The following is a 27,695-nucleotide window of genomic DNA, read 5'->3' on the forward strand; positions in this document are numbered from 1 at the left end:
ATGACTCATAACTATGATTCGTAAGATGGCAGAAAATGAAGAAGTGCAAGGATGCGGAGGGCCTAAAGACTTTCTGCAGAACCACAAAAGAACTTAAATAAAGTTCCATAAGAAAGTAATATTTTCTTTAAGGAAAAAAAAAGTATTAATGTGTAACAAGACCGGAGGAACTATGAACATATAGAGTAGCCTCAATTTTTGAAGGTCTCTCACCAAAGACGTGAAGAAGAGTAGTTAGACATGAGGTGCGAATATGATGAAAGTAGGTGTATACTAACATTTTCAAGCACTCACTTACACTGAAATATTTCACTTGGCTACAATAGCCAAGCTTTCCAATTACCATTTTGCAAACTTTCATGAAAACAGTCGTAGTTTAGATATTAAATGTTGGTGTTGGGGGCTTCCCTGGTGGCGCAGTGGTTGAGACTCCACCTGCCGATGCAGGGGACGCAGGTTCGTGCCCCGGTCTGGGAGGACCCCACATGCCGCGGAGCGGCTGGGCCCATGGGCCATGGCTGCTGAGCCTGCGTGTCCGGAGCCTGTGCTCCACAACGGGAGAGGCCACAGCAGTGAGAGGCCCACGTACTGCAAAAAAAAAATAAAGAAATAAAGAAATGTTGGTGTTGGGAAGAATCCGCCTGCCAATGCAGGGGACACGGGTTTGAGCCCTGGTCTGGGAAGATCCCACATGCCACAGAGCAACTAAGCCTGTGCACCACAACTACTGAGCTGAGCTCTAGAGCCCGTGAGCCACAACTACTGAAGCCCACGCGCCTAGAGCCTGTGCTCTGCAACAAGAGAAGCCACCGCAACGAAGAGCAGCCCCCGCTTGCCACGCTAGAGAAAGCCTGTGCGCAGCAACGAAGACCCAACGCAGCCAGAAAAAAAAAAAAAGTTGGTGTTAAAAGCCAGAATTGTCAAAGGAAGAACAACGTAACATTAAAACATGTATCAATGGTACGTGTGAATACAGTTAAGTCCCCTACATACAAACGAGTTCTGTTCCGAGAGCACATTCATAAATCCAAGTTGTTTGTAAGTCCAACAAAATTAGCCTAGGTACCCAACTAACACAATCGGCTATACAGTACTGTACTGTAATAGGTTTATAATACTCTTCACACAAATAATACATGAAAAAAACCCACAAAAAATAAAGAAAACATTTTTAGTCTTACAGCACAGGACCTTGAAAAGTACAGTAGTCCAGTACAACAGCTGGCATCCAGGCGCTGGCATCGAGGGAACAGGCAAGTACCAGCTACATCCCCGCTGCTTGTACGCTTGCTTCCTGACATCCTGGGCTTGAAGTAAAGATTCTGTACTACTGTACAGATACTGTCTAGAGTACGGTGCTGTCCTCTATACAGTACCGTAAAGGACACAAAAGCACAACCACTTGCAGAGGATGCACGCACGGGACAATGTACGCCAGACACGTGAACTAACTTGACTGGACATGTGAACGCGCACTGCCATCTTTGAAAGTCCGCAACTTGAAGGTTCGTATGTAGGGGACTTACTGTAATCTTAATCTTTACGTAAAACGGGATGACCCTTATCCTTTCTGGCAGCAGCTGGAATCCCTGAGGGACCACAAAACAGAACTGTGGAGAGACAGCTGTCCTAGTCAAATTAACTCATTATTGCTCCTCATAAGCTAAACACACTTCCCCAACCCCCCTCCACCCAGGAAAAATATTTAGCCCTTATTCTTTTCTCTGACATCACTGAAGACAGAAAGTGCACTCCCACCTAGCAAAATACTGTCCTGATGTAATTTATCTCCTCCTCCTCTTTTAGTCAGTGGGATATTTTTAAGCTATGTATTCAGAAACATTTCTAATCATGAAAGAATGGGTGACACAAGGAGAGAGAAAAAGCACCCTAAGCAAAATAAATCCACCAATAACTAAATAAAATAAACCCAAAGTTGGCAGCCTTTCAGAAGAGCATGAGTAAAGGTTTTGGTTTCTATGACAGCAGATAACACATGACTTAGGTTTACACAAATGTCTTTTTATAAAAAAAAGCTCTTTCTCTTAAAAACACAGATTGAAATAAAATTACTTCCTTACTACATATAGTATGTTAGGAGAACAATTGGTTTCAGAGCTGAAAGGTGATTATTTTATCAACAGGTTTTCTAACATTCCTCCAAAACACTGAAAACCATCTGTGCATTTCTTTCTGGTAGTAAAAGTTTTATTTTCTTTTTAGTATTTTATTTAGCATAAAAACACCCCCCCGCCCCGCCCCAAAAACAAAAAAGGGAACTTGCCTGATAAATACAGGGAGAGGAGAAGTCAGGTTGAGCAAGAGACATCTGGGACAAGCTGTGGCTTTGTGAATCTCAGATCTCCCTCCCTCAACCAGTGGTGTGTAAACCAAACATTCACAAATAGTTGGAATATCCTCCTTTATAATTATCCTTATCTAAAGTATACCATATTACATTAAATATTTCATAACAAAAGTATGATTTTTCTGGAAAAAGTCAGAAACAAAATATTCATTAAATTCAAAACAAGCACTAACATCTATGGTATAGCATGAAGGAAAACTGGTGTAATTATCCCTGATATTAATCATCTTAAGTAAACATAGTATCATCTAACTATGGTGGAATAATAATAAAGAACAAGGCTGATATGAAGATTTATCAGATTTGTGTACTGGTAGGAGGTCAGTAATATTAGTTGAATTAGTTACTATAAAGTGAAGGTTCAATTGGCTCAAAGGGGTTTACTAATAGTGAGATTGTTCAAATGCTAGCTACATTCATCTGGGGATTATATTTCAAGTACTGAGCAATTCTATTCACTCTTCTGAAACTAGGAATTTTAATGTTAAACATTTGTTAAACTTCTGATCCTTTAAAAAATTAAATCAAGCACCTTACCACCTGTTAAGCATCTGTACGAGAAAAGACTGATCACAACACACATACTTTAGATTTTAAAAAGACTAGAAAGAGATGAAAAATGCAACCTCCAATTCGAGAGCACCGAATGTCACAAAGTGAAACTTTCTGAGGTGACAGCAAGAACTTATTTTAAAACCAGGAATCTGAAAACAGAATAAAGAAAGAAAATGGGATGCCTTAAAACAAATGAGTCACATAATGAGTTATTAAAGAGGGGTCCAGATAATGTGAGCAAATCGATTAACAGTAAACTAACACAATGAAATGTAACACAATAAGGTACTTTTCAAATTTTTGAATGCTTTAGGAAAATATCCAAAAAAGGGCTCAAGATTATCACTGCTAAGAGAAACAGAACTTTATCATGAACAAAAGAGTGAATTCTCACGCTGCTTTCATTATGAAAGCAATGAACTACCTATTGTCTGCAGGCTGGTTAAGCACCTGCCAATCAAGCTGGCAGTTCAAGTGGGGATGAGATTAGACTGGGCAGAGCCTGGCCACTGTGCCCCACAGGATTAGTATGACCCCAGGCTGTCCTTTAAATCACTACAAGTCTTAAGAATACCAGGTGGCTCAGATGGCTTGAAGACCCCACAATGGAGTTCAGCTCTGTGTTCCTGAAGCAAATCTGGGCATCTGAGAAAAATGTTTAGGGAGGGGGAAACAAAGTGACTTCAATCCCCAGAATTCTGGCTGGATGTTGTGAGGAGTGAAGGATTAAGTTGTATATGAAAAGAATAAACATAGAAAAGGAATAAAACAGACAGCATAAAGGAAGGAAAGAAGTGAGCAGGCTGAAAGTAATGACCCAGTGTCTCAAAATACCATTCACCCAGGAAACAAGAGTAAGTAGTGATAACTTACTTAAAATGTCTGCAGTGGAATGCAGTTATTTCCAAATCCTTTCCCTTTGATGTTACACATGTTACTATAAATCCAGTCTGTAATTTTCTTAGACTTTTCCAAGAAATAAATTGAAAACTGTATTTCACATATACTAGTTATAAACTTATTTTTAGATAAATTTGGGAGTTCAAATTTAAGCCATGGATGAAAAATAAAGCTCAATTTCATGCTTTAGATTCACTTTCAATACCTCATAGAGTTTATTAAAATAAACTTATATGCTTATTAAAATAAAATAAAATACAATACAGCAGGGTGGGGATGGGGGAGATGAAGGCGATCTGGCACACAGAGGAGACGCCGCCCTCTTCCTTCTCTGGCCACACACCCTGATGAATCTTCCATCAGTTCCAATCCACCTGACTTTCCACTTAACCTTATTTTTCCCCTTGCATGACCATGTCTCTTTCCAAAACAAGCAGAATATCTCTCACTAATTTTGGTAAATCCAACTTCTTCATTTTCTTTTTCTGCCATTTTGTCCTACTATGAGTTCAACTACTAAGTAATTTAAAAATAACACTGACAAACTCAGCTAAAACTTTCATTAAAATTACCTTGAAAACTGAGACAAACTGGCTTCTTTCATCTCAATTATCCATGCAACTGGCTTTTTCATCACTAAGGAAGTAGCTCTGAGATGCAATCTGACACCTGAATATGACCCATGATCTAAATATGACATTTTTCCTAAAGTTTGTTCAGAAAAGAGGGGGAATTGGGGGAGGGGGGAATCACACTTACAAGTCCACTTATGGCTACAATCCAGATGTAGGAACCAGAGGTGAAAAGCTATAAAAGAAAAAAAAAGGCAACTAAAAATGAAATTCGACTGCCAGTCACAGCTTATTTATTTTTACATAACTCCAGCCATAACCATTTATGTTAAGTCTTAATTATATATACCTTAATATAAACAAATAGAAAATTAATAAATATCAATTCTGTTATATAGAAGAAAACAACATATTCATTTTTCTTTTCTTTTCTTTCTTTTTTTTTATACCAAGACCTAACTCAGCTTTTCAATAGCCTAAAACAGATTGGTTGAACCCAGCCCACTCCCGTGCAAAGAAAAATAAGTGAAATTCAAGCATATTCTTAATTACAAATGGACATTAATTGGCTTAAACAAAGTAAAATACTATATAGAAAGGAAGTATCAGCATTAACAACATACAAAATATGTAGTCACCATCCAATCCTTGGTGTTAAGTAATGACATGTAATATTAGTTTATATAATTCTCTCATTTCAATTTCTTGTTATTGCTACTCTAGTTTTAGATGGAAGACATCTGCCAGCATACAGGTCCATGTCCAATGCTGCTCTGCTTAACTGCTGACACTCTCATTCCAGTTTACCCAAGAAAGAGCAAACTAAGTAATGGTATCAAAGTTCATTAACGGCAAAAGCAGTTAGAACTGGGTCTTATGAAACCTCTCCCTTTGTTTTCCAAATCATTTACCTCCAAGGGTGTGCTCAGGGTTTAAAAAAAAAAAAAAGTCACAAGACATCTCAAAGTGTTCCTGCAAGAAAGAAAAGATTTGTAGCCTAATAACAGGATATTATTGGGACGATTGGTGAAATTTGAATAAGATAAAAATTTGAATAAGATTGTATCAATGTTAATTTCCCAATTTTGTTAACCGAACAATGGCTATGTAAGAGAATGCCCTTGTTTATAGGAAATATACACTGAAATATTTAGGGAATAAAATAAAGTCACATATGCAGATTTAAAAAAAAAGACTTGTAGCTTAGTGTTTGTTCACATTTAGATCTTTAGATGGGGAGTTTAAGCACTTCTGCTTGTAGAGAAAGAAGCGGGTTCATTGCTGACACTGTGCTACATGAAAACCTCAAAGTGGTGCCCATTTATCAAGGATACATAGAAAAAAAGATACACAGAAAGACGACAAAGGTAAGAGATGACAAAGCACAGGTAAAAAAAGAATCTGACAAGCTGTGCTCTTGTGTTAGCTCATGTGGAAATGAGCACTGGCTACAACTTCAAATTTAATCCCTTGATCTAAAATTTAATCCTTTGATCTAGCATGGATGCTTGTTCAGTGTGAATGACCGATAATAACAAGGATGAGAATTATGTGGAAAAATATTTTTCTATAGTCTTTTTCTAAAAGTATAGAGAACAATAAAACAGCTAATACTTTCACAGCACTTACTGTATGCCTTCTCTCCTAGCTGGGCTTCTTGAGGGCAGGTGCCACATCTCATGCTTCATTTTCTCCTCCACAGCCCCCAGCACCGGGCATTACATGACTGGCTCTTGAGCCATGTGTACTTAAATGACCCTTCACAAATATTTTTGCTCTCCTGATCATGATTAAAGTCATTCATTCACTCATCCATTCATGTGTCAAACGTCCCTGGTTTTAAGAAGTTGTTCAGTAAGAGACAGAGGCACAGAAACATGTGCGAAGATCCAGAGGGGAGGGATGGAAGGAGAGAACAGAAGTTTTGGGAACAAAAGGTTCACGCTCATGTCAAGGTGGGGGGGGTGGGGGCTGACATGGGACAGGCAAGAAGAAACCCTGGATGCCATTCATGCTAAGGACTTCAGATTTTATCAAGAAGCCAGGGGCATTTCCACCTCTACTTTCTGACGCCAGCTTCTACCTCACCAACAAAACAAAACAAAACAAAACAAACAACCCACTCACAATCTCAGAAAAACCAAAGGTGGCAGCCACAGAGACATAAATGATTAATTAATAATAGGAACCAATTGACTTAGTTCTTATTATCTGTTCAGATTACCCTAAAAACTCAATGCTATAATCTCTAATCCTTCAAATGACCCTGTAAGATAGATATCGTCATCCCCACTTTACAGATGGGCAAATGGGGGCTCAGAAAAAGTGACAGAGAAAGAAAATAATTACCAGAGCAACTAATTAAACCAAAGTCTACGTGACTCCAAAGACTTTCCACAATGCTCCACTGAATTCCTACTCCATAATTAATAAAACAATGTTTTTCACCCTCAAAGATGCTCTATAACTAGAGTCAACAATGAGGCTTAGAGGCTTCCATAACTTGACCCAAGTCTCAAGGTAATGTGTGCAATGTCAGAACTGGAACTTGGGTCTCCTGCTCCCCATCCAGGGTGCTCTTCTACCGTTGCATTCTGCCTTCTGTTGTAACATCTTAAAAAAAAATTAAACATGCCACAGCAAATCCTAGGAGTAAGAGTAAAATGCGGAAATGGGCTATTAGGTTATACGAGTATTAGGGAGGATAAGGGAGATCGTAACGCTATATAGGTTGAGAGATGAAGGATAAACACATTTCATGAGAAACGGCTGTAAACTGGTTAGGAAACACCCACCCCAGATGAGCCACTGCTAACACAGGACAGCAGACTAGAGAAGTTAGAGGAAATGCTGAAGGTTAAAAGGGGAGGGAGCAGGGCATTCTACAGTGACACTGGTATCGGTTCCACATACGTGGGGTAAGGAATGTTACGAGCATAATGGTGGATCGAAAGGCCAAGCTACACATGGTACCACAGGAAACAGAATAAAAGTTTACATCAAAAGGTGTGAGAGTGAAAGAAAGTGACAGGTACTACAGGTTGAAAACTGAAAATCACATGTATCTTCTATTATTGCGCCTGGAACCCAGCAGAGAGCAATCAATATTCATGGAATATTGGTGAAGATAATCTTTTTCAATTTAAGTCAAACAGTCAGTCCTCTAATGGCCTTCGTCTCAAACCATCTAGTGGATGGTGACAGTGCAATCAAGCCCATGCAGCGCAGGAGTTATGAAGCTGGCAAAGCATATCTGGTTCCAGCTTCAGAGCTTTATTTGTGACACTCTATTCAATACATTAATTTTGACAGTGGTTCTCCACTTTCCACCTTTTGACTGTTCTCATTTGTTTCCACTTCATACTATGATTTTTAAAAGACACTTAAACACAATTGTACAATGAAATTAAAATATTTTCCACCGATACAAATTACAGTGTAAAGCTCTTATCAGATTTCTAAAGGCTATGAAAGTATTCTAGTATCTTATATACCTTGACGTTCTTGTTCTGTAACACTTCCTTTGAACGTTTGATATAGATCACAAAGCCAAACTTATGGGAAAAAAACACACTGTTTTCAAGGAGATCAAATGAGAAAAAGACCAAAAAAAAAAAAAAAAAAAGAGAGAGAGAGATCTGGTTAAAGAAACATGAACATAAAAATGCATACTGTACCTGTAGTCCCAATATATAAATCAGCGTCTTGTTTGTGATGGACAACGGGCCCAGAATATGTGCCACCTGGACTCTCGGGATGGAGCAGTAAAACGGTACAAACAGAGCAAACACAGGCGCCAGGCTATGCAAACAAACACACAAACAAAATCACTATGGTGTAGCACCCGATTTAAAATACCATGGTAAATGCATATGTGAAGGAACACTGCTTATCATTTTATTTCAGTCTGAAAGCATGGTCTTAGATACACAAGTGGGTTTCTATACGTACATCCCATCCAAAATAATTTGTACATATATACAACATTTTATGAGACCTCTAATTATCTAACCCTTGTCGACCCTCTCAAAACTATTGCAGAGGTGGCTTAGCATCTACTAATGAACTGTCAGCACTGTGAGAAAATTTAAAGTTGATGCTATGCTTTCTTCTCACGAATGACTTGAAATCTGATGAAAGAGACTAGATGAACCAAAAGCAAGAAACATTACAATTCATCACACAGTCAAATCCAAAATCTTCATCTCAGACTTTGTCCAATTACATTTCACTCCAGCACCTGACAAGGCACACCGCTCCTGTCCTCCCTTCCTCAAATTCCTTCCTGCTTTTGTCTTAAACCCTGTTTCTTGCCGGTCTGCCCATGTGTCTCCCACCACTCTTCGCCTACCCTCTCCAGGGTTCCATTAGAGGCTTTTCTTCTTGCTCCAGTTTCTCCTGGTATAATCCTAAGCCCTTCTATGGCTGCAACTAAAAAAATGAAGTGAGTCCTCAAACTGTCCAGCTGTCCCCTCACCTTGGCTATGAAACTCGATTTGATACCTTCGACTTGACATATTCCAAAGTCACAAACGTCCTTCTACTTAAAGTCTTGTTTCTCTCTAATCCATCTGCTAACACTGCCAACAGTATTGTCTTCCCCAAATACAACTCTGATCATGTCACACCCTTGTTTAAAACCCTTCCTTCCACAGGCTGCCAGTATCCAAAGAGGAAATTCAAACATCAGCACGAAAGAGCAAAGTCCTGCGATTCTTTCTTACCAGTGTGGTTCCTTGCAACAGTCCTCCTCTCCCTTCCCCTGATCTGGCCCATCCCTTCTCACCCCCTCCCCGCCCAGATGCTCCCTGGGCACCTTAGGCTCTGATGACTATTCACTGACACAGGTTATTGTTTCAACACAAGAGTGTCCATTGCACTTTTCTGCTTAGGAAACTTACACTTACCGTGTATGACAGGGCTCAGCTCCTCTTCCCAGAGATTCCTCCACCCTCCTGCTGATTAGCTGCTCTCCTTCACCCTCACAGCTACCCCAGTTTCACTGTTTTTTTTTTTTTTTTTTTTTTTTTTGCGGTACGCGGGCCTCTCACTGTTGTGGCCTCTCCCGTTGCGGAGCACAGGCTCCGGATGCGCAGGCTCAGCAGCCATGGCTCACAGGCCCAGCCGCTCCGTGGCATGTGGGATCTTCCCGGACCGGGGCACGAACCCTTGTCCCCTGCATCGGCAGGCGGACTCCCAACCACTGCGCCACCAGGGAAGCCCTCAGTTTCACTGTTTGAGTGAATCTGTGTGAGAGGCAGTGGGCCGGCCACAGCAGCTCCGTCCACATCTCTAAGTAAGAAGCAGCCCCAAACCTCAAGGAACTAGAGCTCCAGGACGGCGAACTCACATTCCTACGAGGGCGAGGCAGGAGACGTGAATGAGGCATGTGGTCTGGACACACACTTATACCCATTCTTCATTAAACTCACGGCTTAATTTAATTAGTCTTTTATTTTCTCATGTTTTGGATAAGTGGCATCGTACAGAGAATGACTGCTTTTACCGTAAGAAAAATGCAAGAAATATTTTTCACTTCCACAAAGAAATGTTCTCATTATCATCTCTGTGGAAACAACAGGTCCCTCTCGTGCATTTTCCCATCTTCGATAGAGAATGTATTATTAAAAAAATTATTCACTGTCCTCTCGATTCTATTAAAAACAAAACCAAACCAAACACATGTTGAAGATGTGATAGATGGCAGCAGCATCTACAGGCAGCTATAAGAATGTAGTAAATGCTAGAAGAGGGAAAACCCCAACCAGTGAACAGCTGAGCGCCAGGCCCTGGTCAGGACTGGAGACCCGAAGACGGGTAAGATGCAGCCTCCCGCGGTCTCGTAAGGAGACGGCAGGGACAGGGCAGCAGAGGTCTGCAGACAGCTCGGAGGACGGGTCTGGAATGCTTCACTCCTCTGGCCCTCCTCCTGGGCTGAATACATCCCAAGGCAGGGAAGGAGATACATGCCTGTGGTTATCCCAGCATTGGACCCAGTGCTTGGCACAGGAGAAAAGCTCATTAACTGTGGGGCAATGAAACAATTCTTATTCTTGAACAGCTGTATGATCTACATCTTAACTAACTACATAGGGTTTTCAAAAAAATCTCCCATCAGATTATTGATTTTATGAGAAAGCACCACGTTCTATTTAGCGTTGCATCCCCCTAGTGCCTAATGCGGACACTTACCCGTAATCGACCGGCAACATTTGTTAGATTAAAAAAAAAAAAATTAACGAAAGCAATTTTAACAGAGGGTTATTTAAATTGTCATTCTAAATATCAACACTACACAGAAACATAGCTGACGAAGCAGCTGTGCATGCTTTTCGTTAAAAAGAACAAGTTAATCGCTCCTGGGCTTAAAATCCTGCAATGACCCACCGCCAGCCAAGAGTAAAAGCCAAAGTCATGACAAACACGCACAAGACCCTGCGTCCCCCACCCCGACCTGCCTTCTACTCCGTAGACTCCCCCTACTCCCTCTCACTGCTCCCCGGACACAGCACCGGGCACACTGTGCCCCAGGGCGCGTGCCGCTGCTTCCCCCTCTCCTGGCCATCTTCCCACAGACAAGTGCATCACTCACTCCCTTACACCCCTCGGGTCTTCACTCAAATGGCACCTTCTCCAAGAAGCCCTCCCTGACCACCCCACTCCAAACTGTAGCCCGCGCCCACCTCACAGCCCCACCCTTACTCTGCCTTCTCTCTTTCCTCTCCCCACAGCACCAATAGCCTCCTAATTTACTATGCGGCTTATTTATTATCATCTGTCTCCACGACTGGGATGGAAGCTCCACGAAGGCAGGGACCTCTGTCGGTCTGTTTGCTGCTTTACCTCCACTCTCTAGGGCACAGGGTAGTTGCTCAGTGAGTACTTGCTGAATCAATGAATTTCTCTTTAAAATAGTAAAACCATACAGCAGAATTTGTCTTTTGCTTTAAAGAACCGTTTTCTTGTTTTGTTGTTTTTAATGGGATTGAAACATACAGTTTCACAGATATGCTCAAAATATGGCCTGTTGTTCTCTTGGTAATAATAAGAAAACTCTATTTTGGTTGCACTTGAGTTTCTCACTACAGAACATGTCTTCAGGTACTTAACTTATAGAAGGTCTTCTGTTTACATTTAGCAATAAAGTGTAAAGAGTGAAGCTATAATAAAAAATCTGAAGCAGAGTTCTTGCTTGAGGTTACATTCCAATGTAAAGAAATATTGATAGGAATTTTAATGACCGCAGCTCATATCTTATATACCAATAGAAGAAGTTTCAAAATTCCTTAGAAGTTATTCATCACTGTGTAGTTTTAAATGATGACTAAACACTAAACCACATCTACCCATAATACAAAAGCATATAGTTCAGACCACAGTTATACAGGTTGTTTTGTAGAAAATTTCCATTGCTATTTCTATACACACTGAGTGTTTTTAGTCACTGACCAGTTTTTCTCTTTTCCTTATTTTATGACAACATTTGTTCCTTATATTGGCAACAATAACTCAGTTTGACCTTTTTGTATTGTGAACAGCTAACTTCTGGAAGTCCTATCTGGCTTAAGCATATAGGGCTGAAGTTCAGAAAAGAGGAACACGGTTCATAAAGAATTCATTCACTAACATCACTAATATTTATTGAGTATCTACTCTATACTCACAACTGTGCTTGACAGAACAAATAAAATAGTAGAAACTCTCAGTTCAGGTCACAAACGTCCATCTCTTCTACAGAAAACGACATGGACTCCACTTTTACAGTACAACTAAAGAAATCCTGGTAACTTTCAACAATAAAAATAAGGTTTGTGAGCTCATGAAATTATCTCACACTAAACCTCAACGGCATCTCAGAGGACAATTACCCTATCACCTCTTCTTTATACACTTGACTACTCTAATACCAAAAAAAGGGGGAGATCCAGTTTGCTAGAACATTTACTTTACCTAGATTTAATGATATAACAACGTTTTACTTAATAAAAACTATTTCAAAAACTAAAAACCAAAACCCCACCAGGATGGCTTCTCAACAAATTGAAAAACAACTTCTCAACAGTGTCTTCTTCAAGGATTCTTCAATCCAAGTTTTAAAGGAACTAGTTCTAGAAGATTTTATCATACTGATCCACCAAATCATAAAATCTCTGTATTTCCCCCTCACAGAATTATTGGACTAGGAATTATCTTGGTGATCATTTAGTTCAATACCTTTATTTTATATAATGGGGTGGAGACCCAAAGAATTTAGGTGAGTTGTAGCTCTTCTGTTTGACAAGGTTTCTCTACAGATCTTTAGCACTTTAGAGCTTATAAGAATCTAACAAGCCTCTCAATGGAATAACACCGCTGAGAGGCTAAAGGTCCTCAGCCACTTTGACAGAATCCTGGAGTGGAAGGGCCTCTGAGGTCACAGGGTTACAAATTCCTACCAAATGATTCAATTCTCTCTAACATCCCTCAAAATAGTCATCCTGTTTATTCAAGCACCTGAATAAGAGACAACATGCCATTTTTTTATGATCTCAACTTTTGAGATCTACTTTCACATTTTGATTTGAAAGCTGTCTGGTAACCTCCTCTTACAAGGCCTTCCTTCTACTCTCTGGAGTTAGGAAGACTAACACATACAATCTAAACCCTTTACCATGAGAGCTTCCTAACACGTGAGGGTAATGATCACGTCCCTGCCAAGCCCAGACATGCTCAGTTTATTCCATCATTTCTCCTAAGACCTGGCATCTAGACCCCTCACCACCCATGCTCTAAGGTCATCCGTGCCCTGTAAAACGCAGCCTCCTGAGCTCACTGGGAATGGCCAGATCATCTCTCTTGTTCTGAGCGCTATATTTCCATTATTTTAGCCTGCAAATCAATTTCCATTTTGATAGCCATGTGACACTGTTGGTTTAAACTGAGTCCATTAAGGCTTGAAGGTGAACAGCACAGGTCTCCTTCATCCTGTGCACGAGAGGCAATTCTAGCCGTAGGATGCTCCCTTCAACTCTTCCTTCGTCATGCATGTGTCCATGCAATCAGCGATCCAGTCAGTTGGTCTCCCGCCTGAAAATACTGACTAATCACTGTACACATACAAAAGAGCATTTTTCTCCACTCACCACAGAAATTTCTGTTTCTTTCTCATTAAGCTGTTGATAAGATACAGAATGAGTGAACTACTCCCTGCTCCAAGTTTCCAGGCAGACAGAATTGTCAAAATTGACATTTTTTTCCCTTAAAACCTTTAAAAACTCACACTTTACACATAACATGGATACAAAATCATCAATAACTATGATTCTTTTTTTTTCCTGGTTAAGGTTTATTGCTTCAGTCTCTTCCAAAGGATTTTTTTTAAAACTTAAGTTTTTTTTAAAAACTTAAATCTTTATAGAAAAATTTATAAAGTTCCATAGATATCAAAAATTCATAAATTCCAAGGGGTTTTTGGATAACTCTTTTTTAAAAGATCACTAACAGAAAAATTTCACTTCCTAGTAACAAAAAAAAAGTGCACACGCACACATGAGGCTAACTGATCATTACTGTGCTCAGTCACAGGGTGACAGAAAAAAAGCCACCACCATAAAAGGATGTCTGCATGATCTCCCTTAAAACAACGTGCCAAGGTTAACCTACTTCAGTTTGGGCGAATACTGACTGCCACCACACAGAGGTCCCAACAAGGCACTAAGAGGTAAGTACCAGATATTTTGCTTTTTCAACAAGGTCTTGTGAGTTAAGAAAAACTTTGAAACCCTAATTAAGGTTGAAGGTAAAGGTAAAGAATCTATTCAACAAAAAGCTATAAACATTTCTAACAAAGATTTTATCATTAATATAGTTGAGACTCTCTGGTGACAGGCAGTTCTAATAAGCTGATACTAAGCTGGGTGAAAGCAATGGATCATGCCAGAAATATCTTTGCCAAAAAACAGGGCTCACTTTGTACTTCTGTGTGAACTCACAATTACAAAAAACAGTATCAAATATTAATCATCAAATACTGCCAGTATTTCAGGATACTTTATGAAGGAAAGGAACAAAGTTATTTTAAAATGGAGTATTCCTACACTTAAATGTACTGTACTTATAACAAGTTATACAGCACAATTTAAAATAAAAGAGTTAGTACATGTTACTATTTGACCACATATGTAAGTACATAAAAGTCTTTCCTATACTTCTATTATTTCTCTACTTTTATACTTTCTATTATTTCTCAGGATAGAATCCCAGTAGTAGAATTCCTGGGGCAAAGGGTACACATTTAAAAAAAAAAAAACAACTTCAGATATAAATTGATATTTTTCAGTTTACAAAAGCATTTTACCAATTTACTCTCCCACCAGTGACAGTCTGGGCCTCACTGCTTCTCAGCCAACGTGAGTATTTTAATTCTAAACATAAACTATTAATCTAACAAGTGAAAAAAGAACATCTCTTTGCTTTATATTTATTTGATGATCAGAAAGACTAAACACATCTCCGTATTTTTTTCTAGAATTTCTGTGTTCCTAAAAAATATCACAAAACAATGAATTATATGCAGTGAATTGCCAGTATTTACGTCCAGGTTGGGAATGGAAGTAACAGAAACTTGGTAAAATATAAGCTGTGCAGAGACTTCCTCTAAAGGAGGGTGTGTTTTTTTTTTTTTTTATTTTGGCGGGGGAGGTGGTCTCACTTTAAGTACAATATAGCGTAGTGGTTAAGAGCATGCGCTCTGGAGTCAGGCTTGAACTGGGGCTCCATTATTTACCAGCTGCGTGACCCTGGACAAGTTACTTCTCAGGCTTCAACTGCTTCATTTGTAAAATGGGGAGTAATCATACTGCCCAGGTCTTACAGCACTGGCCCTCACAATAAGTGCTGGAAAACTGCCTGTTACCATTCTCTCTTCCCTCTGCCCATTAAACCACGGAAGGATGAATCCAATACGCAAAGTTTCCTTGCCCTATCATTTCTATGGGAATTATTTTTCTTGAACTTATTTCTAGATCTTTAGAAAATATTTTACATAAAGACTGAGTCTGTGGATGATTATACATCTAACTGTGTTTTCTGTCTGGACTTTGCATTTGCGAGTATTTCAGCGCATGCTTTCTCTTGGGGGTTAATCATAGTTTTTGGACATAATACTGCAAAGAGCACACCGCTCCAGAAAGCATTCTCACTCACAAGGTTCACCTATCATGTGGTGGTGGGAATTCCTTTTATAAATCACTTTCAACTAGCTTCTGAGAGCTTTTCATAACATGAGCAGTCATTTAATGGAACAAATATTAACTCACATCACTATATGACTTTCATTCATTTATGCTTTCCAGAGGCATTTACTAGATATCTGTTGCTGGCCAGTTCTGAAACACTCTATGGGATAAAATGAGATAAAGCCATCATCCTCAAGAAGTTTACATCTAAAAAAAGAGCTCACCATCCAGTAAAGGAGTTTACTAGTGACAGCTTCCTCTCTGCTGTGGTTAAGGGACTCCTGGAGTTGTTAAAATGCCCTGGTTGTGTATGTGCTGAGGATGTGCAGTACCCTCCAGTCTGTATCCTTCTTAGCTTGCCAGGAAGTTTGTAAAATAGTGGGCTTCAATGTAAGATGAAATAACACACGTTAAAATCCTCTGAAAACGACAGAGGTAACAAAGATCCTTGTGGTATCTGGAAAGCCCAAAGAGAAGAATAAAAATATTTTGCTAAATATCTGCAAATATTTAAATACCAGTATAAAAATAAATTAACAGCAGAAGAGCTATCCTAGGTCTTCACCATCTTCTCTCAGTGGAAATTTTAGTCCAAACTGTTTTATAGAAATCTTGTTAAAAATAGTAAAAATCTAAATTTATTTATAAAACTTTTGCTTACTTTGAAATATGCTACAAATAAATTAATGAATTCCTGATTTATATCAGCATATTTCCCTCCTTCCCTCCCTCCTCCCTCTCCCCACCTCCCTAGCCCTTCTCTGCTCTCTGGTTGAGACAGGTGTATGAGTTGATTTGCGTTAAAGTTTTGAGATGTCTTCCCATTTCACTTGTTTCCTACCAATAACATCAGATCATGCTGGAAATAGGAGCTAGGGGCTAAAACATACTACACTGAATGTGATTTCTGGAGCCAAACTGCCTGGATTAAATCCTGACACTTAACAGCTGTGTCTTTAGGCAAGACTCATAAGTGCTCTGTGCCTCAGTTTCACCCGTGGCAATGGATTTGGGAAAGTTTTGTGAGATTCAGTGAGTGAACATACATAAGGTGCCCGGGGCAGTGCCTGGGACACAGTCTATGCTGAATAATACTGGTTACTATTATCAATCAAATGTATCCTGCAGTCTGATAAGAAACTCTGAGGATCAAGAAAGCTGGGATTCTGCTATTCCTTAATGGATATTTATTGAGCATCAATCATGGGCCAGCTGGAGATGTACAAAATTAACAACACAGCCCCCACTCTCAGGTCTTCACAGGCCAGTAGGAAACAGAAACAAAACGAACAGTACAAATGCCAGTACAGAGGGCAGTGCCCTGGTGAGGACACCCCACGCTGCCTTTCTGCGGGGCAGGGGGAGGTGCTGTCGGGGCAGCAGGAGAGGATAAAACCAGGGAAGCTTCCGGGAGCAGCTGATTCTGAGCGAAGCCCTGAAGGAAAGCAGGAGCTGAGGATCCAGGACCGGGGAGAGGAGGCTCCAGAGAGAAGGAAGAGGGTCAGAAAGGAACAGAGCTGTGAGAGAACACAGGACATCAAAAGACAGCAAGCAATCTAGTAGGGCCGGAGCCAGGGGGTCACAGGATGGAAGACGGCTAGAGATCCAGCTGAAGAGGGAAGCAGACCCCGACCACGAAGGAGACCGTGTGGCGTGACAGACGGCTTTCAGTTTGCCTGGGCACCATCTGAACGGCACTGTGCACGCTGCAACTGCAACTCCACGGAGAAGTGAGGGCAGCCTGAGGCAGGCAGGGCAGTGGGAGCAGCACGCACACAGGCAGACGGACAGACAGAAGGGGACGTGCAGAGGAGAGGCCGGGGGCCGGCGGGCTGAAGGCAGGAGGCAGTAGGGGACGAGGACACGGAGGCCTGCGTGGTCCCTGGCTTGGCAACTGTCCTGAGGGGTGACCCTGAGCAAATGATCCAATCTCTCCCGAATTCTGCTTATCCATAAAATGAGGATATTTAATGTTTCTAAGTTCTATGAGGTAATAGAGACGAAAATCAAAATCTGAAACTCGCTTGAACTTTAAGGAGAAAGGGTTGTTTCTAGAAATATTTTGGATTCAGAGGATAAAGATAATACTGACTCAGCCCTTCATTATAAGGAGTCTTTGTATATTATGCAGTTGGTTATCCTACATACAGGTCAAATCATGCCACAGGGAAACACAGTATTTGTCTTCCTTACACTGAAATGAGTATTACGGTGGGATTATATTTTCTTCCAGTTCCTAAACATTATGCCATATATTTCAAGTCCGCAGTGCTACCACCTCCTCTGTCTTCATCTCTGAAGACTTTCATACCATCCTAGTCAGTATTCAAGCTGCCAACAGCTACACAAGGAATAAATAATCAGTGAAAGGTGAAAGACAACTAGCCAGACTGTGTAAAACCCCAAATGTGCAAGTGGGTGTTTAACCAGATAACACAAATGTCAGGCACCTTTCACTTTCCCATCAATTCCAATGTACGTGTTTACAGAAGGTGAAGTGTCTTTAGCGGGTGCCCACTGGGTTCACACCGCCGAGGCACAAAGAGGAAAGTGCAGATGGGCCAATGCTGGGTTGTTTTTTTTTCCTGTTCTGAAGAAGCTCCCTGTGCACTGTCCTGCACATGACCCTGTGCAGACCTCCTGAGAGGTGGGCAGGACCAGGCTGTGTCCTGGGGTGAGCCGCAGGGTCACCCTTCCACAAGCTGGAGGATGCAAGCAAGCGAGCTCCCTAGGAGACAGGGAAGAGAGATGCCCTCAGACACACTGACCGCAGACGACTCGACTCCTGACATAAACACTCTGGCACGTGGGAGGTTCCGTCTGAGAAAGTGGGGGCACCTGTCAGTGGTCACCTTTCTGGACAATCTTCCCTATATAATCTCCCCAAAAATCAATCTTGGACACAGCTATGAACCTAGGACTCAAAGCTAGTGGAAAAAAAAAAAGTATCCCCTGATAGTGTAGGAAGATCTCTTTGACTAGGTTATCGGGGTGTGTGCTGGCTGTCAGAGCGGTTGAGAGCAGGGTAGTAGTCTGGAATGGCCATCAGACTGCACCAGTGGAGGGACGCGAGGCTGGGCCTGTGCTGGTCACTGCCCGTCTGTGCCTCAGGGATGCCTGTTTCGCAGGCCAGTGGGACACACAACTGCTCAGGTGATGGTTGTTGAGTCACCGTAAAGCAGGCGAGAAACATGACTGGTTGAGTGCTAGGCCCCGGTATGTGTGACACTGGACCAAACTCAGATGTCCCTGTTTGCTCAGCTTTAAGAACAAGGAGGCTTTTTCAAGCAACTGACAAATACGTATAAAACTAGGTAACAGGAGGAAGCAGCAATGATTTCTTTCTTCCACGGGGTATGTTTGTCCTCAAAGGCAGTAAACAGCCCCAGCCTGCTGTCCTGATCCATCTGTGCTCGTCTGCTTCCCGGGAGACCAAATCCTTGTTGCTCCTTTGAGCCTGGAGCCTTCCTCTGCCCCCTCCTTTCCCAGTGACTTTATTTTCCCACTCCAGAAATTTTCCCTCAATCTTACCCCTCTTCAACAAAATAACCAAAGGACACTGTAGCAACAGAAATCAGGCAAACAATGGGATCAAACAACAACACTCATCGTTTAACAACAGGCAAGTATCACTTGTATCTGCACGTCCATTCTTCGGGTTGTTTTTGAGAGCGTACTCCTGTAACTTCCTCTTTGGTGCAGGCCACTGTGGGCACTTTGAGTCACAGCATCTCAATGTGTAAACATGGTCCTGAGCAGACTTCACCTCACAGAGAAGTCACCTCTTATTAGTGATCATGTCAGCATGATCTGACCCATTCCATTCATTGCTAAGGACTGAATTTAAACAAAATTACTAGAAGTTTAACCCCTTCTCACTTTTAAGTGTTGATGATTATTAAGCGAATAAATATTAGGGGTATTCAGGACATTTCAGGAATCTTAAAGCTAAACACTAAAAGCTGGTATTCTAGCATTTACTAAATCTTTGAATATAATGAGGATTTTATTCTGTTTCTGCCACAAATAAATCATTATCCAAGCAAGTAAATTGGGATTGCAGAAGTACCCTGTGAAAAGTCACAAATGCCTCCAAGTTGGTATCCAGGGTAAATAGTTCTAGAGTACAAATCACATTAGCTCTTAGTTTTCTTTAATACTAATAAATGAGTTTTGAGGGGGCCTTTTATTTTTTCCTTTCTGTGGCTAGAAAGAACTTGACAGTTCATGTCAACATGTCTGGTTATGCAAAAATGACATGATAGTGTCTTAAGAAACACTAGCTACTCTATTAGTGAGGAAATCAATTCTAGAGAAAAGCACACACAGGCCCACTTTCAAAAGTGTAAGTGAAAATACTTCGGAGGATATTTTGCTGTGGAAGAACTTGCTGTTTTACACGTTAGGATAATAGTAAAGTTAAAAGGATCAATATTGCATTACAGAGACAAACCTGAGATAGCCTCGTTTGCTTATTAACAAAAATGTTAAGAGAACTGGCACAGATGGCTGCCCCGTAGTTCCTTGGGTGGAACCTGAATAAGGACCCACACTTCCCGCAGCCCAGGTACTATCTGTGCCCTCAGGGCAAAGCTTGCAATCCTCATTCTTGTCTCTCAGCTGTGAGGCACTAAGGACAACTTAGGGACATTGTACATCTTTTCATCAGAAAGCATTATGAGGAAATTATAATTATTACAGGTACAAGTGTTCTAAGGAAAAAAAATTTAGAACAAACATTTCTTTATGCTTTTCTTAAGGCAACAAAATGACGAGCCATAGTATCAATACTTTCAAGTACAACTCTGTATGTCTATCCTAAATACCATGTCAGACGCTGTTGTCTAATAATTATGACAAATATTTAAAATATAGTGAAAGAAAGAAAGAAAGAAAGGATTTAGTTATGACTAAAAGAGGAAGGACTAGAAACAGTTAAAAGGGGAATCTGCAATTGAAAGGTTGGTAAAGGAGCAATGTAATGCAAAAAGCAAGCAGAACCCCAGTGCGGTGTGTGTGTGAGAAGAAACATAGCAAATACTGAGATAACACCTCATTCAGACAACAGCACATTCCCAACATCCATCCTTCAGTTTGAGGTCCTCAGACATTAAAAGGTATCATTTCTGAATTTCCAGGATCTAGCATATAGAGGAGGCACTAAACCCAATTTTTGCTGAATAAAAGAATGGAGTAAGTCAAGGTTCAGGAAAGTAATCCTGAATCCTAAAATGATTAAAGGAAGGGATAAAATAATATTTCCGAAGGAGGATGATAATAAATTGGGATTGGTTGATATAAGAACGGGATAACAACAGTCAAGTATGTGAAAGTGGTTTTCTCTCAATTTGGAAAAGATAAAATGGACTAAAACTATAGCATTAGTAACACAGGAGAAGTAACACCAAAGGTAATATACTAGAGCTGTTGACGGATGGAATCAACCTTCCAGAGGTTACTAAATATGCAAAAGAACACATTTCAAAACAGCCCAGATTCTCCTTTACTTGAGATCCTCTGGGTCAGCCCATTTACACATCCACGTTGTGCAAGTGCCTTTCTTAGACGGACTCGGGGCAGGGGCGGGCAGCAAACAGCCCTTCCCCAGTCTCCCCCTCAGGGCTCTATGACGCAACGTCCACCAGTCTGGCCTCCCACTTGGGAAGGCACCTCTCCTGGAGTGGGAGTCCCGTTGTCCTCTGGAAGAATCGTCTCCCTGCTCTGGAACGGCTAGGCCACATGTGCCCCGGCTGTTTGTGTACAGGTGAGGATGGCCCTGAAGCTTAGACCAGTTTGAAACTACAAACTCTCAGTTCTTGAAAGGCAGCGTGAAGCAGTTGCCCCTGCCGAGGACTGGACAGAGTAGGAGGCTTGAAGCCAGGTTGGCAGAGAGAAGGATCCAGCATGACCCTTACCTTCTCTGACAGAGGTTTCCTCGAGTGGAGTGTGGGTGCGTGATGGCAACACCTGGCTTGCAGGGCTGCTGGGACGGTTCTTCCAGACATGACTTAAGGTAGGCACCTAGCGAAAACTAAGGCATAAATCTGAATAAAAAGCACTAGCTTTGAAAAGTATGTCAGAGGACAAGGCTTTTGCAAGAAGAGCTAAATTTCAAAAAAGATTTCTTCAGATTAAAAAAAATTATTTACCTATTTACTCATTTCATAGTCAATTCATGTTTGGTGTTAAAAATTTAGAATATATGATGAAACTCAAAAATTACTTGTACTTGTGAATTATGTTTTGGCCTATATATCCATGCAGGGATGTGTCTGTGAATAGCTGCTTTTCCTACCCGCAAAGTGGCCTGTTGTGGAATCTGCTTTCCTTACTTGACATCATTCTCTGTCAGGAAATAGGCATCTACATTGCCATTTTCAGTGGCTGCATCGTATTCTACTATACGGCCATAAAATACTTAACCAGTTCCCTAATGATGGACATTTGATTTGGTTGCAAATTTTCGCACTTAAAATTAACACTGTGTTAAACATCTTTTTCTTAACTTAAAATGTTCTGAAAACACTGCCTTTTGTGACTCTACTGGGTGCTTTATTTCATTCAGTGAAGTAGCTGGGCGTGCATTTACAACTGGTAGGCAATGGCACATTCTCTGATTCATACATTAGTGAAACTTTCCTAATCTCTACAATAATTATTATTCAGATGGAGGATTAGCAGACTCCACAGTGTATTTTTTTCCCCACCATGTATTTTAAAGGCAGTTCCCAGGAACCTGCTTTGGAAGACTCCTCGAAATAAAATTTACATGTTGAGATTTTCAGAAAAACATTTTTTTTCACAAAAATTAGAAAAATAAAGGCAGCTCTTGATGCCTGTTCCTAAACTGCAACCCGTGCCTGGAATTTCCACCTCTCCCTCATGTCCGGTCTCGGCTCCTGAAAGCCACTTCTCACACGAGCGAAGCCTTTCCCTACTAACTGCAAAAAGTTTTCCTACTTTTATTCCACAACTGCAATTTACACAATTTCCCTTTCAAGAATCACTCCATCCCCCCACCCCCGCACAAAATATAAAGTCCATATTTATTGGTTTTTGTTTGTTTTGTTTTCTATTTCATTAATATCTCCAATTAATTTTATTATTCTACTTTTTTGGGGGCAAACTCAGTTCTTTTCTAGCTTCTTGGAGCTGTATATTTAACTTAGTTATTTTCAATTTTTTAAGAAATAAATGCATTCAAGGTCTTGCATCAATCTTGGATTAACTCTTTAGCTGCATTCCACAGTTTTGTAGTATTTTTGTCCTTTGGTTCTAAGCACTTCAAATTTTGCATTGTGATTTCTTAACCCATGAGTTCCTCAGAAAAATATATCTTTAGATTCCAAGTGCATCCTTTATCTTTTTATTTTTGGTTTCTAACTTAGTTGCACGGTACTACTCACAAGGACTGTGAGCTGCTAGCTAACGATTTTCTGAGAAATCTGAGACGCCTCTCATGATCTAGTACATGGTTAAATTTGCAAATAATTCTAATGTGCTTTCAGCACAAATTCTGTTAGCTTTTAAGTCATGTTGGGTCAATCTTTTTCTTACCTGTCATATTCTAATAAAAATGTGTTAAAATCTCCCATTATGGCTGTGGATTTGACCATTTCTCCTTTAAATTCTGTCAAGTTTTGCTGTTACACGTACAGTTCATGATTCTTTTCATGTCCTTGGTGAACTGTTCTTTTTAACTTGTGTAGCGACCTTCTTTACCCCTATTAATGTTGATTGTGCCTTGGATTCTATTTTTTTCTGATGTTAATATTGCTACTCTGGCTTTCCACTGGTTGGGGTTTGCCTGGTATGCGTTTTCCCGTGCCTCTGTTTTCAAACTTTCCAAATCGCTTTGAGTTCCCTCTTTTCTAAGCAGCATACAGCTGGATTTTTAAAAATCCAAACTGACAGTCTCTGTCTTCTAATCGGTGAGTTCAAGCCATTTAAATTTGTTGTGACGCATTTCCTACCCTCTTATTTTGTGTTTTCTACCTATCATCCTCATCCTTGGCTTTTTCCCAGTCTCCTTTCTTGTATTCCCTTGATTAATAAAAAGTTCTACTTCCTTTTGCTTTAGGTTGTATTCCCATACTTTCATGATTAACCTATCAACACTGTAGATGATGCACACCTGTGACATTAGTGCAAGCCTCTCAGAACCTTCCTTGTCCGTCAGTATCACTGTCTTAAGACGGTTAGAACTAAGTTAGCAGAGCTCCAACTCATTTAATACAGCAGTCGGAGAAGTAGATTTGTAGTCACTGCTTTGATAAGGCTAGGGATAGAGTTCTTTCCTTTAACGTATAGTACCATCATCACTAGATATATTGAACTTTTCCCTCAGCTTTGGTGACTTTCAGATTTGTGCATAGAGATAGACCTATCAGAAAATTATTTTTCTTCTAAAAATAACTTCACAGAATTTGTTGCTCTTCTCTTCCTTAGTTTTATCCAAGTTCAGCCTCATATATGGAGTTTTATTGTAGGAGTTTTCCACTTTTCAACTGAGGACTTGAAATTTCATCTTAGACGTTATTTATAACAAGAAAAGAGTTGGAAATAATCCAGATATTCATAAAGGGAGTAGATAAGCAAATTATGCATTAACACACTGTAATACTGCAGAATATCTATCAAATGTCTATACAAGATCTACACACAGGACAAAAATATAGATTACACTGATCCATGAACATGGTAAATGAATAAAGCAGAACACAGAACACCACATGTGTAATGCTTCCTACAGTGTGTCCATGTAGGAACACATACTGCATGCATCAGCGGGGTATCTGCATTAATTTTAAAGTTTCCCCTTGAAGCTCTTACGTTTCTTCCCTTTCTGTTTCTTTTTCTTCTTTTTTGTTGGGGTTGCTGTGGTCATCGTCTTCTTTTCTTTCTTTCTTTCTTTTCTTTTTTAAGAAAACCTAACAAAGGCCTTAGCTTGTTTCTCACAATTTTGGGGTTAACACAAATCAGATCACTGTGGTGAGTCCATATTTCACTACATAAATGTGTGACTGACTTCATTTCCTGGCAGTGATATGCATTTGGCGGAAAAAAAAAGTCCAACTGATATTCAATTTAAAAGCAAAGTTTTACGCTTCCTGAAATGTGGGGTGCTTTACATGATTTTACCCTTAACCAGACGATGATTCAGAAAAAGGAAGGGGAAATTTCTGCCGAAAAAGTTAGTGCATTCCCTCTTCTCGCAAAAATACGTTTGCCCTATTTAAACGGTTCTATTTCCTTTGCCAGAGCTTTGCCAAAACCACCAAATTGTGAGAGTAAAAACATAAATTTTATTCTCTGCTCTTTCTGTTACTATATAGTATGTAACCACATTACGTATCACAGATTATAAAAAATTATATCAATCTTGAAATTTTAAAAGTTAGATCTATAGGAGGCAGTTTTTATCGCTTTTAGTTAAATATGCTTTTTTAATTAAACGTACCCTTCTTGGTTTTTTTAGAGACCTTGAACACTGCTGATGGATATAAAAATGGACAACTTTACTACACCCTCTGCAGCTCCTCTGGAGAGCGACTGTGACCTCTACGCCCACCACCACACAGCCAGGATCCTCATGCCTCTGCATTACAGCATCGTCTTCATAATTGGGCTCGTGGGAAACTTGTTGGCCTTGACGGTCATTATTCAAAACAGGAAAAAAATCAACTCTACCACTCTATATTCAACCAATTTGGTGATTTCAGACATACTGTTCACCACTGCTCTGCCTACACGGATAGCCTACTATGCACTGGGTTTTGACTGGAGAATTGGCGAGGCCTTGTGTAGGATAACTGCTCTCGTGTTTTACATCAACACGTACGCAGGCGTGAACTTCATGACCTGCCTGAGCATTGACCGGTTCTTTGCTGTGGTGCACCCGCTGCGGTACAACAAGATGAAAAGAATCGAACATGCAAAATGCATTTGCATATTTGTCTGGATTCTCGTATTTGCTCAAACACTCCCACTGCTCATAAAACCTATGTCAAAGCAGGAGGCTGAAAGGACTATGTGCATGGAATATCCAAACTTTGAAGGAACCAAATCTCTTCCCTGGATTCTGCTTGGTGCATGTTTCATAGGATATGTACTTCCGCTCGTAATCATTCTTATCTGCTATTCTCAAATCTGTTGCAAGCTCTTTAAAACTGCCAAACAGAACCCATTAAGTGAGAAATCTGGTGTAAACAAAAAGGCTCTCAACACAATTATTTTTATAATTGTTGTGTTTGTTGTCTGTTTCACACCTTATCATATTGCAATTATTCAACACATGATTAAGAAGCTTCGTTTTCCTGATCTCCTGGAATGTAGCCAAAGATATTCATTCCAGGTATCTCTGCACTTCACAGTATGCCTGATGAACTTCAATTGCTGCATGGACCCTTTTATATATTTCTTTGCATGTAAAGGGTACAAGAGAAAGGTCATGAAGATGCTGAAACGTCAAGTCAGTGTATCAATTTCCAGTGCCGTGAAGTCAGCCCCTGAAGAAAACTCACGTGAAATGACGGAAACTCAAATGATAATACATTCCAAGTCTTTAAATGGAAAGTAAAAAGGAATTAAATCTTGGATTTATAGCAAAGTAAACTGTATGACAAACTTTGCAGGACTTTTCTTATAAATCAAAATGATTGTTTAACTTCTAATTAGGGTTCTTTTAAATTCCTTTCATTGGGCACTATTTCTCACCTCCAACTTGGAAGTAAATTGATATATATGCATTTTTTTACACTCGAGAACAACATTAAGCAAAGTTCTAATTTGTAAATGAAATACTACACCAAAAGGGAGCGTATTTTAATAACTCACAGTGTAGAAAGAAAAGTTTTGTGTTAATGAAAAATTTAATCATTAATATTTCCTGCCAATAATTTGGCAAAAGAAAAAGACTGTTAAAATTGTATATTGCCAGTGTAGAAATGTTAATATTGTAACATATTTCTTTTCTTTTTTTTGATAACATATTTCTTCAGTTCATGTTTCTTTCAATCTTAGACTTTATCTCCTCGATAATAAGTTGTTTTGTTTTGTTTTGTTCTGAGTCATAAATTTTTGTTTCAAAAAACTCTTTTGGAATAAAGAGCTGGATGCTACAAAATTATGAGTATGTCCTTCAGTGCTCACTGTCAACTCTCAGCAAAAGTTACAGGGAGGATAAAATTAGCAGTAGACAGAGTTTGGACAGCAACATTATGGTGATGAATGCAATGAAAGCTCTTCCCAAACAGCCAGCATAGCATTCAAGGGCCAGTGCTCAGGAATACGACAAGGACTTCATGTGGAAGGAGGCACCACTTGCTAAATTCTTCTTGAGAATAAAAAAGTATACAAATAGCCTTGGTTTTTCTTGGGTCCCTAGGGGATGGATTCTTATTTATACAGAAGTTGACAGTACCCTGTATCTGTATTTCAGGGATTTCGGTTACCAGAAAGGGTAGGGAGGATGAGCGGTGGGGTGTAGTTGTCGCTTGCCTAAAGAAGATGGGGAGTAAAATGCAAAATCATAAACTTCAGAGTAGCCAGGATCCTTTACAATGTTATATAAATAAATATATAAATTTTATATAAATAAATACCTTTTTATGAGTAGCATGACCTCTGCAAGTACAATCACCCATCTGCCAGCTCAAATTTGCTTTATTGAATCCCCAAATTACCCCAATACAGTATCCATGTTAGCAATGATACCAAGTTTGATGACGGAACTAAAGAGATGAAATGCTGTGTCATGAGTCATACTTAAAATTTTTATTAGGCTTTATATCCTGGAAAGATTTTCTTTTAAAGTCTTCTCTTACTCATTTTCAACTTTTATCCTGTAAGAAAACTAATCTTTTTTTTTTTTTTTTAGAAAACTAATCTTAATGGTTGATTCAGCACCATTTACTGAGTGCTTTCTGATTTGTATTTTGTTAACTTCATAGATAGCTGGCTGACCTTAAAAAGCCACTGTCAAAAATAGGCACTGGTCCTTGTTTCACCTTACGGAGACAGGTGAGACCACAAGGATTCAAGTCAGGAACTTAGGGCCTCTCCTTCACTCCATCTAATAAACAT

General features: G+C 39.9%; 2 protein-coding genes across 5 annotated transcripts in view; one reads left to right on the top strand and one right to left on the bottom strand.

Moving 5' to 3' along the window:
• UBAC2 (UBA domain containing 2) overlaps nucleotides 1-27,695 on the bottom strand; it is a 153,902-nt gene that overhangs the window by 52,648 nt on the left and 73,559 nt on the right. Inside the window, exons 5-6 of one of the 2 annotated variants that reach the window (XM_024739738.1) lie at nucleotides 8,073-8,196; nucleotides 4,583-4,630 (exon numbers count right to left, since the gene is read on the bottom strand). In XM_024739738.1, coding sequence (XP_024595506.1) covers nucleotides 4,583-4,630; nucleotides 8,073-8,196 — 172 coding nt within the window. The remainder of the gene's footprint in view (nucleotides 1-4,582; nucleotides 4,631-8,072; nucleotides 8,197-27,695) is intronic. The other variant, XM_024739744.1, reaches the window with a different exon arrangement.
• On the top strand, nucleotides 13,969-26,743 carry LOC112396133 (G-protein coupled receptor 183). 3 transcript variants are annotated; one of them, XM_024739711.1, is made up of 3 exons: nucleotides 13,989-14,095; nucleotides 21,539-21,624; nucleotides 25,090-26,743. In XM_024739711.1, the coding sequence occupies exon 3, from the start codon at nucleotides 25,108-25,110 to the stop codon at nucleotides 26,188-26,190; it is 1,083 nt and encodes a 360-aa protein (XP_024595479.1). In that variant the 5' UTR covers nucleotides 13,989-14,095; nucleotides 21,539-21,624; nucleotides 25,090-25,107; the 3' UTR covers nucleotides 26,191-26,743. The 3 variants fall into 3 exon arrangements, with proteins under 3 accessions (XP_024595473.1, XP_024595479.1, XP_024595486.1); XM_024739718.1 differs by lacking the exon at nucleotides 21,539-21,624 and adding an exon at nucleotides 14,751-14,783 and having other exon boundaries at nucleotides 14,038-14,095; XM_024739705.1 differs by lacking the exon at nucleotides 21,539-21,624 and having other exon boundaries at nucleotides 13,969-14,095.

The sequence above is a fragment of the Neophocaena asiaeorientalis genome, unplaced genomic scaffold, assembly GCF_003031525.2.
Source record: "Neophocaena asiaeorientalis asiaeorientalis breed wild unplaced genomic scaffold, Neophocaena_asiaeorientalis_V1.1 scaffold9, whole genome shotgun sequence".
Lineage (NCBI taxonomy): Eukaryota > Metazoa > Chordata > Mammalia > Artiodactyla > Phocoenidae > Neophocaena > Neophocaena asiaeorientalis.

Coding starts and splice junctions, on each gene's coding strand:
- LOC112396133 (XM_024739705.1), top strand. CDS start 25,108: ATGGATATAAAAATGGACAACTTTACTACACCCTCTGCAGCTCCTCTG.